General features: G+C 42.9%; 3 protein-coding genes across 4 annotated transcripts; 2 read left to right on the top strand and 1 right to left on the bottom strand.

The window, feature by feature from the left end:
- Positions 1-42: 42 nt before the first annotated feature.
- On the top strand, positions 43-4043 carry LOC112561162 (G protein-activated inward rectifier potassium channel 4-like). The gene is made up of 9 exons (XM_025233462.1): positions 43-642; positions 769-973; positions 1153-1323; positions 1619-1821; positions 2016-2216; positions 2589-2720; positions 3189-3353; positions 3479-3659; positions 3832-4043. The coding sequence occupies exons 2-9, from the start codon at positions 775-777 to the stop codon at positions 3897-3899; spliced, it is 1320 nt and encodes a 439-aa protein (XP_025089247.1). The 5' UTR covers positions 43-642; positions 769-774; the 3' UTR covers positions 3900-4043.
- A 4072-nt stretch (positions 4044-8115) lies between these two features.
- On the bottom strand, positions 8116-12781 carry LOC112561168 (G protein-activated inward rectifier potassium channel 2-like). 2 transcript variants are annotated; one of them, XM_025233474.1, is made up of 6 exons: positions 11971-12781; positions 11000-11171; positions 10262-10606; positions 9620-9806; positions 9107-9392; positions 8116-8837 (listed from the first exon to the last, which is right to left on the bottom strand). In XM_025233474.1, the coding sequence occupies exons 2-6, from the start codon at positions 11159-11161 to the stop codon at positions 8795-8797; spliced, it is 1023 nt and encodes a 340-aa protein (XP_025089259.1). In that variant the 5' UTR covers positions 11162-11171; positions 11971-12781; the 3' UTR covers positions 8116-8794. The 2 variants fall into 2 exon arrangements, with proteins under 2 accessions (XP_025089259.1, XP_025089260.1); XM_025233475.1 differs by lacking the exon at positions 8116-8837 and having other exon boundaries at positions 9159-9392; positions 9620-9853.
- Positions 12782-13386: 605 nt separating this feature from the next.
- On the top strand, positions 13387-16933 carry LOC112561163 (ATP-sensitive inward rectifier potassium channel 11-like). Its single transcript, XM_025233463.1, has 7 exons — positions 13387-13579; positions 14186-14366; positions 14630-14992; positions 15101-15241; positions 15516-15629; positions 15850-16023; positions 16423-16933. The coding sequence occupies exons 2-7, from the start codon at positions 14193-14195 to the stop codon at positions 16765-16767; spliced, it is 1311 nt and encodes a 436-aa protein (XP_025089248.1). The 5' UTR covers positions 13387-13579; positions 14186-14192; the 3' UTR covers positions 16768-16933.

The raw sequence follows: 16933 nt of genomic DNA, 5'->3' as shown, positions 1-16933 counted from the left end.
ATGTCGTCTGGGAGTGCTCTCACTTTCGCCCTGTCGAATTTCTCAAAACTCAAATTTATTTTATATCACCAGATTCTGAACGTGTCCCAAGAGCATTAATACCTATGACATGTTAAAGGAACTAACACGCCTTTGAGTGTAGTCATTAATAATTGTAGGAGTGGCGATTGTGGGAGGAGTCAATATTTCCAGAATTTTTTTTGTCTTGTGACGCGCGCGCGCGCGTGTGTGTGTCACTCCCTTACTCTCAACTATTACCTTTGCGTCCGTCATTCGAGATGCTTCATCACCCAGCGTCCCATTCAACGCTCATTTGCGCACTCACCCTGCCCTCCACCTCATCTCTCCCCCTCCGACACTTACATACTCATCCATGCGATCAGCGCCCTTTAGCGTCTTAGTGCAATGGATCACTTGTCTCCGTGCTCTCTCTTTGACAGCGCATGACAAGAACCTGACACATTACTACTCTCTCTGTCTCATTTTCTCCTCCCTTCCACCGTCTTGCACCCATCCCCACCACTTTACAGCCGTGGCCAGCCTCGGTTTGTCAGTCATCTGCTTGGCGGAACTGAAGAGAGCGAAGCTGGCCACACACTGCTTGCCTTGCTGTGAAGAGGACAACGAAATTTTCTCGAGCAAGTAAGCCCGTAAAATTCTTTGATGTCGATGAGCTAGACGCGTTTTCCTCTTCACCTCCTGTACCACATGCACAACTGATTTACTCGACCATTCTTTGGGCTTTTTCCCCCCGTGCTATTCATAAAGGTCACCATGGCAACGAGAACAGGAAGCGTGAATTTCGAAGAGGACCACCCGAGATGGGAGGAATATAAATTTGAATGTCTGAGACACCCTTCTCTTGATGAGGTCGCCGACCGGCACCGTGCCAGACCAACACGTGCAGACAAAGGACCCAAGCCTCGCCGCTCTCTAGTTCGTAAAGAGGGTCACAGCAACGTGGAGTTCAGAGGTCAGTTCAGCTTCAAATGACTGAATAAAAGTAATGTGCACAATAATTATGAAATGAGAATTGAGGACCGTGCTAGAGGCTCTCCTTGGTATATTTCTTACTTGCTGGTCAGAGAGATAAACTAGCTCAACACGTTTACAACTGTAGGTGTTTGTTTTAATTTTTTTCTTTCTCGGCAGGTGTAAAGAAGAAAGCCCGTCGCTATGTTCAGGACTTGTATGTCACGCTGCTGGAAATGAGGTGGAGATGGGTCGTTCTCATCTTTTTCGCCTCCTTCTTGGCCTTCTACGGGATCTTCGCAACCTGCTACTATTTCCTGGCCTGGTTGCATGGGGACTTCGCCAACCTGGGTATGAAGCAAGACTGTGGTCAAGTCCGAGACGAGACGAAATATGTCTGCATCACTGACGAAAAACCTTAAGATATAGAACGGAGGACTGCGGGGTTTTACCTATTGTTGATGTCCAAGAAAATTTATGCTACTCGCTTCATGCTGGACAGTTTTCCCTCAGTGAACCAGCGCTTTTCGCAGTCTCGGATTTTTTTTCCATTTTCCGCTTCATAAATTAGGCCCTGCAATTTCCGTTATCCTAGGTAACTAGTCTTGTACCCACCATTTTACAAGAGCAAACTCTCTGTGGACAGGCAACCCCGACTTCGTCCCCTGCATCCAAAACATGAAGAACGCGTGGGACGCCTTCCTGCTGTCCATAGAAACGCAGTCCACCATTGGGTACGGCATTGTCTATGCCCACCCGGAATGTGGCTCTACTCTACCGGTCATCTACCTGCAAATAGTTACAGGGTTCCTTTTCGAGACATTGGTGTTTGGATTTGTATTTGCTAAGGTATAGTGTTTCTTTTAGTAGGTTTATCTTTACTAGACTGTATACAAATGAATTTACCTCTTCGGAGGCGCTACCTGTATGGAATGATTTTAACGTCTTTTTTTTTTTTTCCTTTTCCTGACACACGCTCGAGTACATGAGTATGTACTTTGTGTTTCAGTTGTCACGTAAACATGACGTACTTCGTGTTTCAGTTGGCACGTCCAAAACACCGACGTCACACGATAGTATTTTCCCGCAACGCGTGCATCTCCCAAGAGGCCGAACGCCTGGTCCTCCAAATACGGGTAGGAGACATGCGACGTTCCAACCTGGTGGACGCTCGGGTGCATGGGTTGCTGATCAAACGCCACGTCATACAGGAGAAGTATGTCTACCCGCTTTACCAGCACCAGGTGCGTTCACCTTTGAGGCGCAGAGTGCTTTGTATCGTTGGTAAAACACCTTGTAAGGTGCGACTATAGTCGTCACGTGACCATTGGTCACCTTGCATCAACGCTAGAGCGGTCAGGGTACACAGATCGCCAGTGTCCAGTGTCCATTGAATTAATCTTGAACGCTGTGCACGCGCGTGCGTGATCTTATTAACTGCTTAAGATGTCATAAATTTTAAAAAAATCACGCCTCACTTCTTGATGACAAAAAAGAAAGTCCTAACTTTTATGCATCAGTGTGGATGGGTGTCTGTGCGCGCGCTTGCGTAAAATTTCACGGAAGGCTGCTCAAACCACCACAAGTGATATATTTGAAATGTATTTTGTTCTTAGCTAGAGTTCAACGCTCATGAAATGGGAGACCGCTTGTTTCTGATGTGGCCTCTCGTCCTCACACATCACATCACGGAAGACTCTCCTCTTTGGACGCTGACCCCAGGTGACCTCATCTTCGATAAGTTTGAGGTAGCAGCCTGCTTTTGAGTAGTGAAGACCCTTACTTGCTCTTGATTCTGTTGACTCCTTCCATTTGCTGCTATAGTGACATGTTGTCTGCTGCCTCACTGATCTTCAAGAGACTGTCTCTGCCTGTCTGCTCACCCGCATTTTACTCACTGATTATCTTTGTCTCTTTTGGAAGTGTTTTTATTAAAACTCGACGAGCTTTTTTATCAGACAGGAAATTGTGACTAGTTGAATGTATTTGAAATCTTTAGACTGATATTGTGAATAGTGGCATTCTTGGTATGTGTTGGACGTCAGAACATGCGTACGTGTTTATCGTCGGCTCGTGATATTCGTTAAATCAAGTCCACCCCAGATCACATACGTTGGGTCTATGTGTTTGTCGCCAGGTCAGATATGTTTTGTGTATGTGTTTGACATAAGTTAAGTATCAGAATCGCTGCACTCTGTGCGTGTGTTTGGCCTCAGATCGTAGTGTTCCTGGAGGGCTACATCGAGTCGACGGGTGAGATGTGTCAGGCACGCACCTCCTACACTACCCGTGAAATCATCTGGGGTCACCGCTTCACGCGACTGGAGGAGTATGACCCCAAAAACGACCTTTGGATCATGGACTTCGTCAAATTTAACAAGGTATAGACAAGAAAGACGATAAATATGTATGTTTGGTGGGTGTTTTTTTTTCATTGACATCCCCCTACTGTTGTTTTTATTCATTCGTCGTCATCCCCGCCCCACCTGTTCTGTATGCTGTGCAGGTGGTACCCAGCGACACCCCGGCATGCAGCGCCGCGCAGCTGATGCAGCAGAGCGAGACGACTGTTCTACCTGTGCAGCGGTCATCGTCGCAGCCTGGCATCCGTCAGAGCTACATCTCTGTTGATGACGACTTCGATACGGCCTCTGAGTCGCCCTTCAGTGATGACGAGCATGTTGTGGGTATGCACCCTCTAGTCTTTATTTTTTCAAATGGACTCATGGGTCAGAACTTTTTTTTTTTTTTAAGTCGTTTATAGAGTTGTACTGTACTCCTTTATTTTGTTATTAAGTAGTTATAGCTTCATATCAAAAGATGGAATTCTCTAAGGGTTGCTGTCTTCTTCCTGTGCAGGTGATCCGATCAGAATCCCTTTTACACCGATGCCTATGGCCAGCCCAGAGGAAGGCGTGGGAGAGTAGACTGTGTGTGTGTGCGCGCGTCTTTTTGTGAGAGAGGACGGAGGGGATTGATTGTGGTTTAAACATTTTGCCTGATACAGCTGATGATTAAATTTTGAAACATTTTCTTTGTTAATCGCCATATGTGTGTGTGATTTAATTTATTCAGCGGGGTTCTGGCTTGCAAACACTTTGCCACATCTCATACCGCTGCCCACAAGTTAATTGTAACAAGTTGAAAAAAAATAATTTCTGACTGTTTATTTATGTTATTGATGATATTGATAAAGGACAATCTTGAGACCTTCGAGGCTTTAGCCAATGTAAAGAATCATAAAAGCGTTTGTGAGGACCGGGGTTATGGGTTCAGATCTTCAAATCTCTCTCTTTTTTTTTTCTTTTTTTCTTTTTTTTTTTTTTAAATACCAAACTTGGACTATTCGTGATTTTTTTGCATAATAAGCTTACAACGACGAAACATGAACCGAAATAAAATGCACATTTTTTTTTTTTTTTGTAAGAACTTGATACCGTTGAATTGGGACAACTGCTATAAAACTTGAAAGAAAACTCCGCAGAATGTTACTGAACTGTTTCTAGAACTTATTATTAATGATATTAATGTAAGTAGGACAAAGAAGAAATAGAGAACACATGATTATTAGGGATACTAAAGGGAAAATTAAACTGCTTAGAAACTCGTAAATAGTAGGATCAATTTGAATCTCGTCTATTTTCATGTCTGTTCATGTGAAAAAAGTTGAAGGTTTGTAGTAGAATGTTGCGTTTAAGAAGAGAAATTACACGGACTCTTTCGTCTGCTTCGACGAACTCTCGTTCTCGTCACGTGACCTTATGACGTTTCAGTAGGATTGTTTACATGTGAGACCGAACCATGCTGCACCCGATTGCCACGAAAAAATGGGAAAAGATTCGACATTGTCATCATTTTCCGAAAGACAGATCGAGCCTTACAAAAGAGTGTGTCATACAATAACAAGGCTCGATGCCACACGTTTGGGAGCCCAGAGAGTGGGAGGTGTTGTGCAAGCATTTTGTTGACGATCAGTGCTTTACTAGCCGGACCCGAAATGTCGAACAGTTAGATTTGGCCTTCAAGGCACAGCTTCTGCCAGATGCAATTCCGACCATTTTTCAACACAATGAAATTTCTCGAAAAAGAATGAAGGATCTATCTGACAGACGAGTTTCACTTGCCAAACGACTACAGCATAAACAGGTCAGTGTCAGTGCTATGTACTGTTACTGTGTTTACAAAATGCACTTTTCATTATTGGTAGATAACATTACAATATACATATATCAAAGACTGTACATATCTATAAAACAATAAACGTGTTATGTGGTACTTATAATAAGCGGGTTTCAACAGGTAAAAATTCATAGTACATGCATAATAAATGAAAAATGTCAGCATCAAACTGAAAGTGTAAAAGAAATGATTGTTGAAATCCTGTCACTTGTTACATTATTTTTTTAAAAATCATTGTTTGCTTTTATAAAATGAAATATTTTTAAATTCATATTTTTGAAAAGACAGCCTATTTGTTTATGAATCTAAAAACAATAAAATTCATGTGAAAGGTATTCTACATAATGAGCTTATCAACAATAGTAGTGAAATCTATGTGCAGTACACTGCGGAAGTTAGACTTGATATTTCAACATTTGAAAATTAGAGTAATATAAATGATTGTGTTTTATGTTGGATACTGTAAAGAATTAAAAATAATAATAGCTTGATCACATGGTATAATCATACATGTTTTATTATTGTTTTAATGTTTTGTGGAATGATTACTTATAAAACTTTAATGTTCAGACTACCTATAACAAGTCAGTCACAACAAACAGTTCAACTGTGCTTAAATAAAGAGGTCCAGACCCAGATCTCAGCTCCAATCCTGAAAGGTAATGGCACTTTTAGTTCTTTTCTCTATTACACATCTCTTTTATCTAAAATTGGCATGAATTCCACAAACTGTGCCAGATATTTTCTTCTTATAAGGATATTCAAGGCCAAAAATATGTGCAGTTTTAAACACTTAGATAAAAAAATAATTTTATATGGCTTTGTAAAATTTTTATGAGGATAAATTTTTTTCATAATGAAATTAAAAAGAAGGAAATTGTGTCTATAAATGTCTGCTAGGTGTGATCCTGATATTGATATGGGAGTCAGAAAATGAAAATGACACCTCAGAGTGGAATAATTCAGCAGTCGAGGAGCACCAGTAAACAAAATTTATTGCAGTTACTAACACACAGCCAGTACTTGATAGTTTATATCAGAAACATGCTAGCACAAGAATTTAAGCTGATATTTAGCTATAAAAATGATTTATGGTTTTAACTATGATTTTAGTCTCGATATTTGTCTCTAGGAATTCTCAGAAAGATGAACTGGGCACAAATCCCTTCCTGGAAAGAAAATTTATCATTCACGAAAAGAAGTTGGAGGAGCTGCTGAGTGTCTGCAGGCAGTGTAGCAACCCCTCTATCACAACTATAGATGAGTGTCACATAGAAGTCAAATTTATAACCATATGCAAGATGGCTCCTGTGGCCATCATTACTCCTGGACATCACAGCCACACTCTTTTAGGCTTCCTAAATGTTCAACCTTTGACAAGTACACAAACACACATGTGTCTCAAATTGTCCACTTGGTTTATTGGAATCCATAACTGTGCAAGAATTAAGAAAATTATGACAAAATACATTGTTGAAACTGTTTTAAATGCTTACAGAGCAATCAAATGAAAAATTCACATGCAGTGGAACTTGAGGAAATAAAAAGATTAAGCCACATGTCTGTATATTATGTGAAAGAAAGAAATCAGTTCTCACACAGTTTTCCTTGCATTATTATTAGTTTTAAGAAAATAAAGAATGAAAGTAAATTCAGCACCAAGTATTTCAGAAATGATGTTTGTAAATAAAAATGCCAGATGCATGCAAGATTTGTTTTGGACATAAAGATAAAGTGTGTCCCATACCTGAGTTTGAACAAATAAAAGAAATTAATGTTAACAAAGGAAGATTTTATTTTACAATTCATGTCAGATACATGAAAGTATTTTATGCATCTGATATGAAGTGTGTCCAATAACTGGATTTGGATAAATGTAACAATTTTCATGATGTATAGGGAACATTTTCTCGACAATTCACTTTAAGCTTTTACTCTACATTTTTTTATGCTTCAACATTTGTTGTGGCCATTCCTCACAATGCTCACAAATGCACCAGTCTGAAACTGTGATAAATGAATCTATGTAAATACACATTTAAACAACAAACATATAAGTTAAAAGCACAGGCATAATAACATATAAAGCAAACGTCTCTGCTTGAATTCTATCCATCGTTGTTATAAAGTAAGTCATTAGTGTAATTATTCAAACTATATCCCCCAAAAAAGGCTGCAAATAGTATTATATTAAAGTCTGTTTAAAATATTTAAATACCGATATTTCAAACTATTAATTTTTTAAACTATCCTTAGGAAAGTTCACTTAAAACCCAAATTATCATATACAATGTGAATATTCTGGTGTGTGTGAGGAAATAATTAGCATACCAAATGTAATTTTATTTTTAAATACACTACGAAGTGAATTCGTCAACAACAATGCCCAGTGTAAAGAGTTTGAGTGCATTATGTTTATTTAAAGTGCTTGAAGGTAAAGCATGCGTTCACTTTCTGTTCCCGTGCACACAGTATGACTTACTTCTATAGTCCTACCAGAGATCTGTCCCTACAGATCTCTGGTCCTACGTACCTGCTTTGTGCTTCGACTGCTGCAACATTTTCCTCGTCCTCCGAGGATGTGCAGTCGATTGTGAGCTGATGCAAGTGGTTCAAATTGGTAAAATTGAACATTATTGATGGCCATCTCGATAGTTAATGACTTTGGAGATCACAAATCCAACTAAGAGACACCACCGATCACTATCCTAGCAATGACCACAGACACTTCCTGTCGTTTGTGACGTCACAAAAGACTCGTCTGCTTGACTCATCTCGGGAAGATATCGTAGCTACTCGGCGGAAGGACACAAGGGTCGATTTCACTGGATTTTTTCGATTTTTATGAACATCGGCAACCGACATAGTGCTAATAAGTGGTAATTAAGTGAGAAACGAATCCTTTATTTCTCCTGTATTGCTCTCGTGCTCTGTAATAGTAACTAAATATAGTTTTGAAACGTTTGACCGTCGCCACAGCCTTATCACTACCCTTTAGTATCCCTTTAATTGATCACATCGTGGCAGGCAACAGTTACAACCAGTACACAGTAAGAAAAGAGGAACAAACTGATATGTTTGATGATGTGTTTTTCTCACATAAATCGTCTGCGCAACAGTCGTATTATCATCAATGATCCAAATGGAGGCCACCAGTCACAAGACTAAGGACTGACTTACTCCTCCGACCGAGTGGAGAAATGGCGGGTTTCTACAAGCAAGGAATCTCGTTCTCTTGTGCATCTCAAAATAAACTCTTAAGGTCCCAAGTGTTCAGCCGACATTCTTCTCTACAATCACAACAACACATGATATGCTTGTAGACTGGAAGCCGTATTCTTCACATTTTCGGTAGATCAAATTCATCATCATCATCGGCAGAACCTTGACCCAAAGACGGGCTGCAGTTGACGGAGGTCAGGAGGAGGATGAGGAGGAGGCGCTGGGATGAGCAGGAATGAAGGAATGAATGGCTGTACACCAGAATTGCAAGTTCTTAGTCGGCTTGAACAGGTGTTTAAGAAAAGGGCCGAGGCTCATCCAACAGCTTGTGAACAAAGAGGTTATTCAAGCTGGCTGGCGTTGGAGCTGGTGCAGGAGGCGTTGTCGTAGATGGCGTCATCTTCGTTGTCTTTCTCGTCTTCTATCTTATCTGCCTTTGGTCGTGATAGGCGCGAGCGCTTTTCCTACACAATGTTGCAGAGATAATATTAATCACACAGCTACACTCACACTCAGCAGCAACGCAGCTACATTCACACACAGTCACACACATCCACACTCACACACATCCAGTCACACTCACACACATCCACACTCACACTCACATGTAAGAGAGTGTTGAATAAATGTCTCTTATCCGGACGTTGTTGTGTTTTATTTTATGCGTGTGTGTGTGGATAGGAGATTTTTGTGTATGCGTGCGTGCCTGCTTAAAGAAAAAAAGGTGAGGCACCTGGGGGTGGGGCTGGGCAGCACGTTGTTGAAGCGCGTGAAGTCCACGCACCACACGTGCTCGATCTCGTCGAACTCCTCCACGCGCACAAAGCGGTGGCCCCATAGGATGTCTCGCGCCGAGTAGCACGTGCGAGCCTGACACAGCTCCCCCGTCGACTCGATGATGCCCTCCAAGATGACTATGATGTCCACCTTCTCCCGGTACACGTCCTCCGGACGCAGAGTCCACAAGGAGAGTCCGCGGTGATGCGGTGAGAGAGGATCAGCGGCCATATTAGAAACACCTGAGAGAGAGAGAGGTGGAATATGACACTGATCACACTGCTACAAAGAGGAAGGTTTTGTGTGTGAGAGAGAGAGAGATCACGAAAAAATCCGTAGAAAATGCTATTTTTGAAAAGGTCATGTAATACATTATTCATTATCTGAAAACCGCAGCAAATAGCACAGGGACATTTTTTGTTGTTGTAGTTATTATCAGATGAGGTGTGTTGACGAGGGCCACCCTCACCTTGTCCTCCATCCCGTGGGCCGTGAACGTCATGCGGTGCTGGAAAAGCGGGTACACGTGCTGCTCGGACACCACGCGCCTGCGCACAAGCAAGCCGTGCACCGTTGCGTCCACCAGGTGCGTGCGGCGCAAGTCTCCCACGCGGAGTTGCAAGCAGAAGTCGCCGTCCTCCAGACACAGGCAGGCGCTGCGCGAGAAGACCAGCGTGTGACGTCGGTGCTTGGGACGCGCCACCTGCAGCACGTGCTTCGACGTCATGTCATTGTACACACAGTCACATGGTGAGAGCCATACACGAGCAGATTTCAAATATCGAACAAACGAACGAATTAATAAGTAAATTAGTAAACGCCGACCTGCATGAACGAATGGATAAACGGACAAGCGGAAGAACGAAGGAAGGAATATATAAGTAAATAAAAGCATGAAAATTAAATTAATGAGCAAACGAGCTGACGAAAGGAGGAATGAACGAAAGAACAAGCAAATAAAAAAAATGAGACGAAAGGAACAAATAAATAACTAAATTCTTCCTCTCCAATCCCAATGTTAAAAAAAAAGAAAGAAAAATAAAAAGAAGAAGCATAAACTATTCCATTGTGAGATAGCTGAGCGTGTGAGTGACGTGCAATGGTCCTTCACCTTCACGAACAGGAAGCCGAGGATGAAGGTCTCGACCATGAAGCCCACCGTGATCTGGAAGTAAATGACGGGTACCACACCCGGGCAGGCGGCGTTGGGGTTCAGGTGTCCGAACCCGATGGTGGACTGCGTCTCCATGGAGAAGAGGAAAGCACCTGCAAAGCTGTCCAGATTCTTGATGCAGGGTTCGTATCCAGGTTCGCTGGCGCGGCTACCGAACTGGCCGTTCATGTAGCTGAGCAGCCAGTAAAAGACGGCGAAGACCAGGTAACTGAGCAGGTAGACGGTCAGCAGAATCACCAGCACATAGCGCCACTTCAAGTCCACTAATGTGACGTACAGGTCCTGAGGCAAGAAGTATTATTTATGCCGACACAGAATCAAGTATATCCGACAAAGGGATAAATCCTCTTGCACTTATGTATTTAAAGAAAATTCCGACACAAAAAAATAAGAAAGGATTATCCCAATCGATCGTATTACACATAGTTTATTTTTATTGAAAAAAAAAATACCGACACAACAAGAAGCAAAGATAATCCCACTTACATATAGTTTTCATTCTCTCAGACAATTATGGACAACAAACTTTTTATATCGACGGCGACATTTTTGGACAACCTTTGGCTACCTTTTCCATCAAAGTTTTTTGTATGAAGTTTTATTTATCTTTTTATTTATTAAATTCTTGTTGTGGAGAAAAGCTAGATTTTCATGCTAATGATTAAAGTTGATCACCTTCAGGTACATTAAAGGCTTTCGTTCGATTCCTCGGAAGCTGAGGTTGCTGTTGCCTTCCTTCTCGAGCAAGGAGCGTCTCGGTTGCCCGCGTGACGTGAAGGCAGAGTTCTGGGGAGTTAACTCCTCCACTTTGTAGCCGGGATTGTCCTTGTTTGCCATCAGTAAATAACTGTAAATAACTAAGCTGAATAAACAAAAATTATCAAACAAATCTTCACTATTTATTTGGAGTTTTGCTTCTCGAGTATCTCCCCTCTGACTCAAAACGTCGGGCCCCTTCCTTCTCTTCTACGTTCCCTCTCAAAAAAATGAGCTGTCAACCGTAATAACTTTGGAAAGGGACATCAGAAATGAAGGAAGTGAATTCTTATTTTTTTATCATTTCTTTATCAATTACAAATAAAACTCAAATATAGTGGCAGATCGAAATGACCATAGCATCACAAGTGGAAGAGTTCGTGGGACAATTACTCTCGCGAGATCGGGTACCCTAGGCTCGTTATAATAAAAGTAAAACACCTGTCCTTCATAATAAAAGCCCCAAGCTCATTACAATATATAGGTATGTGATAATGAATACACGAATAGGAAAAAGAATAAAAATTAAGTCATGAAAAATTGGGGCTTGATATCGGAAGGAGTGGGGAACATACACCAACACACCAGTTACAAGATCGCAGCGAGGTGAACAAAAGAAACCATGGACCCCCAGAATCTGAGTCTTTGACTACACATTTAATTCCAAAATTTATCCTTTAATTCTTATTTTTCTAAGTTCCGACAGTTTTTTTTTTTCTGTCAATACTAGACCCCAAATGTGAGAGCATGAATGCTTGTCTTTGCTAATAAAACCTAGACAAAGTAGCAAAAAATATGAAATGACACCTTGCTTTATCAACAACGTAGACAATTAAACTTTCTTGTGTACTTGTTAAAGACCAATGCAAGGAATCCAAGTCACGACCTACCTCTCAAGACGCTACCTGAATCCCGCAGCAGACATCAGGAGGAAAGGACTCAGAGGAGGAGGCGGTAACCCGCACTTTGATGTCAGCATGCCATGGACAGACAAAGAGTGGGTCTGAGAAGATTAACTGCCTTTCGGTGCAAAGAAGAAACCCGATCATGTGAGACGAAATAGCTGAGCGTGGCGAGTAGGACATCATTTGTCACCTGGTGATGGTCTGTCTGTTTCGCTTGACACCTGTCATCTCGTGACGCACGTGCATCTGTAAGACGCTGTTACCTGTGCAGGTTCTTCTCATTTTTTTTTCCTGCTTTCTTCTTCTCATTTTTTCCTGCTTTGTTCTCATTTGTCGGTGTCACGTGGGTTGATCTTGAGCAGGTCCAGGAGGACGGTATCACATGCCTCAAGGTCCAGACCAGATGAAGAGTTTGGCATAATTCACGTGCTGACAAAAAAATATGATGTGACATAGACAATCGTGCTTGCAGGGTAGGATAGATGTGTTTTTCTTGCTGTAAACAAAACCTTCTTGAAGATGATTGGTGGCAGCCATGTTTCCTGATAGCGGGTGAGGCAGACGGCGTGATGACTGCTGATGTCGGTGCGTGTTGCTAACAGTCCAAGACCCAGTGGTCGGGGAAGGGAACCTGCGATTTGACAGATAGTCGTGCACTCTTGAGCAAAGACACCTACACGCACTACTAAATAGGTACCTGACCCCCTTGGAAGGCTGGGGAAAGAAAGACAGAGAGGAAGAAGAGATAGGTACCACCACCGTCCCCCGTCATACCCCCGGAAAAAAATTTAAATACCTAAAAAACTTCTCTCCCAATTAACCGAAAAATACGGGACTAACTTTACCATTTTCCCACATATCCAAATACACACAGATGTACCACATAGGTGACATATAAACGCATATCCACAATCACACATGTACACAGAAACACACATGCTGACTATACCCTCCCTTCTTTTCCTCCCTCGTGCCTTCCATTCAGCCAGAACAACACAATGACACAGCATCGCGAGTTTTTGTCTCTTTCTCTGTAGGTTGACCCCGACATTCCCATATCAAGCACTTCAACCTTTACACGTGCCATGCATCTCTTCACAGAAGGATGCTGATGGACAGCAGACATATTTTCTTCCTGAACAGCCTGAATTATGATGGCCAAGTCGGACATCAGCCAATCCCAGCAATCTGTTGAGCTCGAGAACAGAGATTAATGCCCTGCTCTGGAGAAAGTGCCTCAATCAAAGGATTGACGGGTGCGCCCAGCATGCACGAACAAAGGAGTGAGCGGAACTCATCATTGGAGATGATGTGTCTTCGTCTGTCTGACTGAAAGAGATGATGGAAAGGGCTTTTGAAATGACGGATGACAGCTGGGTACAGGTGCCACAAGTGGGAACAAGGTGAGCATGTCTCCCAACTGGGATGGGTGATGGTGAGGAGGTATGTTTCTGTTTGTTAGGTGGGCAGTTGGGGGTGGGGGATGTCCCTGCTGACATCGAAGCATTGGTTAGCCTAGACTTAGAACTGACTTCCCTTTCTCCTGACTTCAGGTGTCGTTATTCTAGCACAACGCAGTCGCGCCAGATAACACGTAAGTAACGATCATTTCTATTTATCTTTTTTTCAAGCGGAATATGAGTCTTTTTTAAAATATCTGTATCTACATAAACATCTTTAATATCTTCATTATCGTTATCCTTAGCCTCTTCGCCCTAGGGGCAGCAGACGATATCACCACCAACTGTCGCCACCTTTCTCCGTTTCTTCCATCTCGTAGGCTTCTTAGATGTCGTCTGCCCATTTCTTCCATTGTCTGTTTTTTCTGCCTACTTGTAATGTTAGCTTCAAGATCATCTTTGCAAATGGTGCTGCTCATGAATGTGCCCATTGCACTTAAATCTTATGTAACTTATTCTTTTAACGGCAGGCAAAAGATCAAGCAATCGGTATGACAAGAAACTACGTCACTAACGTTTAATTAATAGCACAAAAGACTTTCGACAAGGCTTGGCTTGAGGCTTCCTAGCAATAGTAAGATGCCCAGTTCTTAATTCCAGCTGGCTCTACAACTGTTTCTTTTCCCCCGCTGAATGTGTTTATTTGAATAAAAACATATTATCTGTTTCTTTAACAAAACTGATAAAAGATATTCACTAGGACAGTCCACATCTTAAAGTAAAAAAATTGTCTCTCTCAGGAACAGGATGGAAAGCCAAGTGACCACGGCAGAGAGACAGGAGGAGCTGGGGCAGACTCTCTTCTTGTTCGCGGAACCTGTTTCCACCCCCAAGAGAAGCCAGTGGCGACGCCTGTGGGTGAATCTGCGCGAGCATGTTAGAAGACGGTGTCAAAAAGATGATCCGGAAGTGAAGCGAAAGGTCATATTCGAATTTTCTATCTCTTCTGTTCTCTCTACCAATCTGTGTATTTGGAAATGGCATCACACTTCAACGTATCGTAATTTAGTCGCGTATTCATCCAATCATGCAGACAATCACAGTGATGAATCATCTCTCCCTTTTCAATCCAAATATTAGAACTCGGTGGTCTCCCGTAAGAATGTATAGTAATGAATAAGAATGTATAGTAATGGGTGGTAATGGGTGGTATCGTGTTACCCACCTTTCTGTCACTTTTGCAGGCTGCAGTCGCCAAGAACGGCAACTACCGCATCCACAACTCAGGCTTGTCGGAACATAGACGTCGTTTCCTGGCCGACATCTACATCACCATGATTGATCTCCCTTGGCGCTACGCCATCGCCATTCTCTTCAACGCATTCCTGTTCTCATTTCTTATCTTCGCCATCCTCTGGTGGCTGATAGGTCACTCCAATGGTGACTTTGAGAACTTTGGCAACCCAAACCACACGGCTTGCTTGAAGGGCGTCCAGGGGTTTGCAGGATCTCTGCTGTTCTCTATTGAAACCCAGACCACCATCGGGTACGGGTTCGCTTATCCTCGAGCAGAATGTGCGGGCACCCTTCCACTGCTTTACATTCAGGTGCGTATCTTTCCTAGTAAAACCACGTTCTCACACGGAGGTTGGTCTTTGAGTACGTGACGACGACGACGATGATGATGATGTGTTTGTTGGTGTTGCTGATGGCAGGTTGTGATTGGGTTCATGTTGGAGACGCTGATGCTCGGCTTCATCTTCGTCAAAGTGGCGAGACCCAAGTATCGGGCACAGACCATTCTCTTCTCCAAACGCGCCGTGGTGTGCCTGGAGAACGGTGTGCCGTGTTTACAGGTAAATCTCACCTGAATGGTAAGGACATTTATGCATTATTATTGTTGATGTGGTTGACAACTTTATAATTACAGTACTTTATGTATAATGTATAGTGTGTGTGAGACAGAGAATCTGTAATATATAGCGTCGAAGAAGCTTGGTGTCAGAAGATGAGCGAGGTCCAAAAGTTTGACATGACAGTCAAATCTTGTTCTGTGTTCGTGTTGCTCTATCTTAATCTTTATTTTTCAAGGAGTATCACGAGACTCGTTTCCCTTTGCGATATCGTTAGGTTCGAGTGGGTGACCTGCGAAAATCTCACTTACTGGACGCCTCCATGACCGCCATGGTGATCCGCAGGCACTCCGCACCAGAGGGAGCGTTCTATCCTCTCTACCAGCACAAGGTTGGTTGTTTGGTTGGTTGACTGAAGCACTTAATGATAATAGGTTATTGTAGTGGTGACTAGAGGTGACAGCAGCCCTTCTAGATTGACGGACAGTCATATCAATTACACTAAAAGTAGAAAGTGTTTTTTCTTAAGACAACAAATGTAAGAAATGTCTCGTATTAGTGTAGTAAAAAAAAGTGTTTGACAGTAAAGTGAAACTGTTAACGAATTACAGGTGGAGTTTGAAGCCCATGGAATGGGTAGTCGCATCGTGTTGATGTGGCCCATCATTTTGACACACCGCCTGACGCCTGACTCGCCTCTCTACGACATGAGGCCAGCGGATCTGATGTCAGAAAGGATGGAGCTGGTCCTGTTTCTGACGGGAACCGTTGAAGCCACGGGAGAAGTAAGGGGCGGAGAGTAACAGTATATTTCCTTGAACTTTACCCAATCAGTCGAAAAACAACTACATTTCATTAGACCTTTTAAAAAAATCGGGACTGAGTCCTCTTTGCTTTTCTTTCTTTTGTACCTTCACCTTAGAGGTCGTTGGTTCAAAACCAAGCAACTCCTCCTATCCTGCTCACACAGCAGCCGTCAAAAAGGAATGGGTATACTTGACTTATCCGGGGCTGACGAAGAGGGGTAAATGGTGTGACCTATCCTCGTGAACCACTTACATCGGGACTGGGGTCACTGTTCTGTAGAACACTTTATCTTTCAGCTTTTTACTAGAAAGGAAAAGATGGCCATTAGCTGACCATCAGTCTATTGCCTTATACGGTGTCTCGTCCTTTGCCCACAGATCTGCCAGGCCAGGACGTCCTACACTCCACAAGAGGTCATGTGGGGTCACCGCTTCGAGCGCATGGAGGAGTACGACATGACACACGCGCGGTGGCACGTGGACTTTGCCAGCTTCGATGACGTCGTGTACTGCCAGAACCTACGTCACAGCGCGCGCGAACTGGCGGAGCTGAAAGCCGCGCGACCGGAAATAACGGCCAAACCGGAAGAGGAAGAAGCGGAGGCGACGAAGGGAAGCAAAGGAGCCAGAGAAAAACTAAAGGCCCTTCCGGTGTCACGTGATATAGCCGTGAGCGAAAGTTATCAAAGAGCCTTGCGGCTGTTTCGACACGAGCGCAACTGAACGGGTGTCACCCACCCGACAGTCAAGCTCAGGTCCAGATCGTATGTGTGTGAGACTTCGAGAGATCTCTGGCTTTCTGAGTTAGGGATGCCAATCCCCCTCACTCGAGAAAATAATGCAGTTGTTTTGACTGGAATTACATGCAAATAAACACACCTGAACAGAA

Source organism: Pomacea canaliculata, linkage group LG4, assembly GCF_003073045.1.
Source record: "Pomacea canaliculata isolate SZHN2017 linkage group LG4, ASM307304v1, whole genome shotgun sequence".
Taxonomy (NCBI): domain Eukaryota; kingdom Metazoa; phylum Mollusca; class Gastropoda; order Architaenioglossa; family Ampullariidae; genus Pomacea; species Pomacea canaliculata.
This window is presented reverse-complemented; position numbering and strand designations above follow the sequence as displayed.

Excerpts from the sequence above, each read along its gene's own strand:
- LOC112561162 (XM_025233462.1), top strand. The coding sequence starts at position 775 with ATGGCAACGAGAACAGGAAGCGTGAATTTCGAAGAGGACCACCCGAGA. Across the intron at positions 974-1,152 it reads CAGCAACGTGGAGTTCAGAG|GTGTAAAGAAGAAAGCCCGT; the intron begins GTCAGTTCAGCT and ends CTTTCTCGGCAG. Across the intron at positions 2,217-2,588 it reads ACCCGCTTTACCAGCACCAG|CTAGAGTTCAACGCTCATGA; the intron begins GTGCGTTCACCT and ends TTTTGTTCTTAG.
- LOC112561168 (XM_025233474.1), bottom strand. The coding sequence starts at position 11,161 with ATGGCAAACAAGGACAATCCCGGCTACAAAGTGGAGGAGTTAACTCCC. Across the intron at positions 10,607-10,999 it reads AGCCTTTAATGTACCTGAAG|GACCTGTACGTCACATTAGT; the intron begins GTGATCAACTTT and ends TTCTTGCCTCAG. Across the intron at positions 8,838-9,106 it reads CTGCCCAGCCCCACCCCCAG|GAAAAGCGCTCGCGCCTATC; the intron begins GTGCCTCACCTT and ends AACATTGTGTAG.
- LOC112561163 (XM_025233463.1), top strand. The coding sequence starts at position 14,193 with ATGGAAAGCCAAGTGACCACGGCAGAGAGACAGGAGGAGCTGGGGCAG. Across the intron at positions 14,993-15,100 it reads TTCCACTGCTTTACATTCAG|GTTGTGATTGGGTTCATGTT; the intron begins GTGCGTATCTTT and ends TGCTGATGGCAG. Across the intron at positions 15,242-15,515 it reads ACGGTGTGCCGTGTTTACAG|GTTCGAGTGGGTGACCTGCG; the intron begins GTAAATCTCACC and ends CGATATCGTTAG.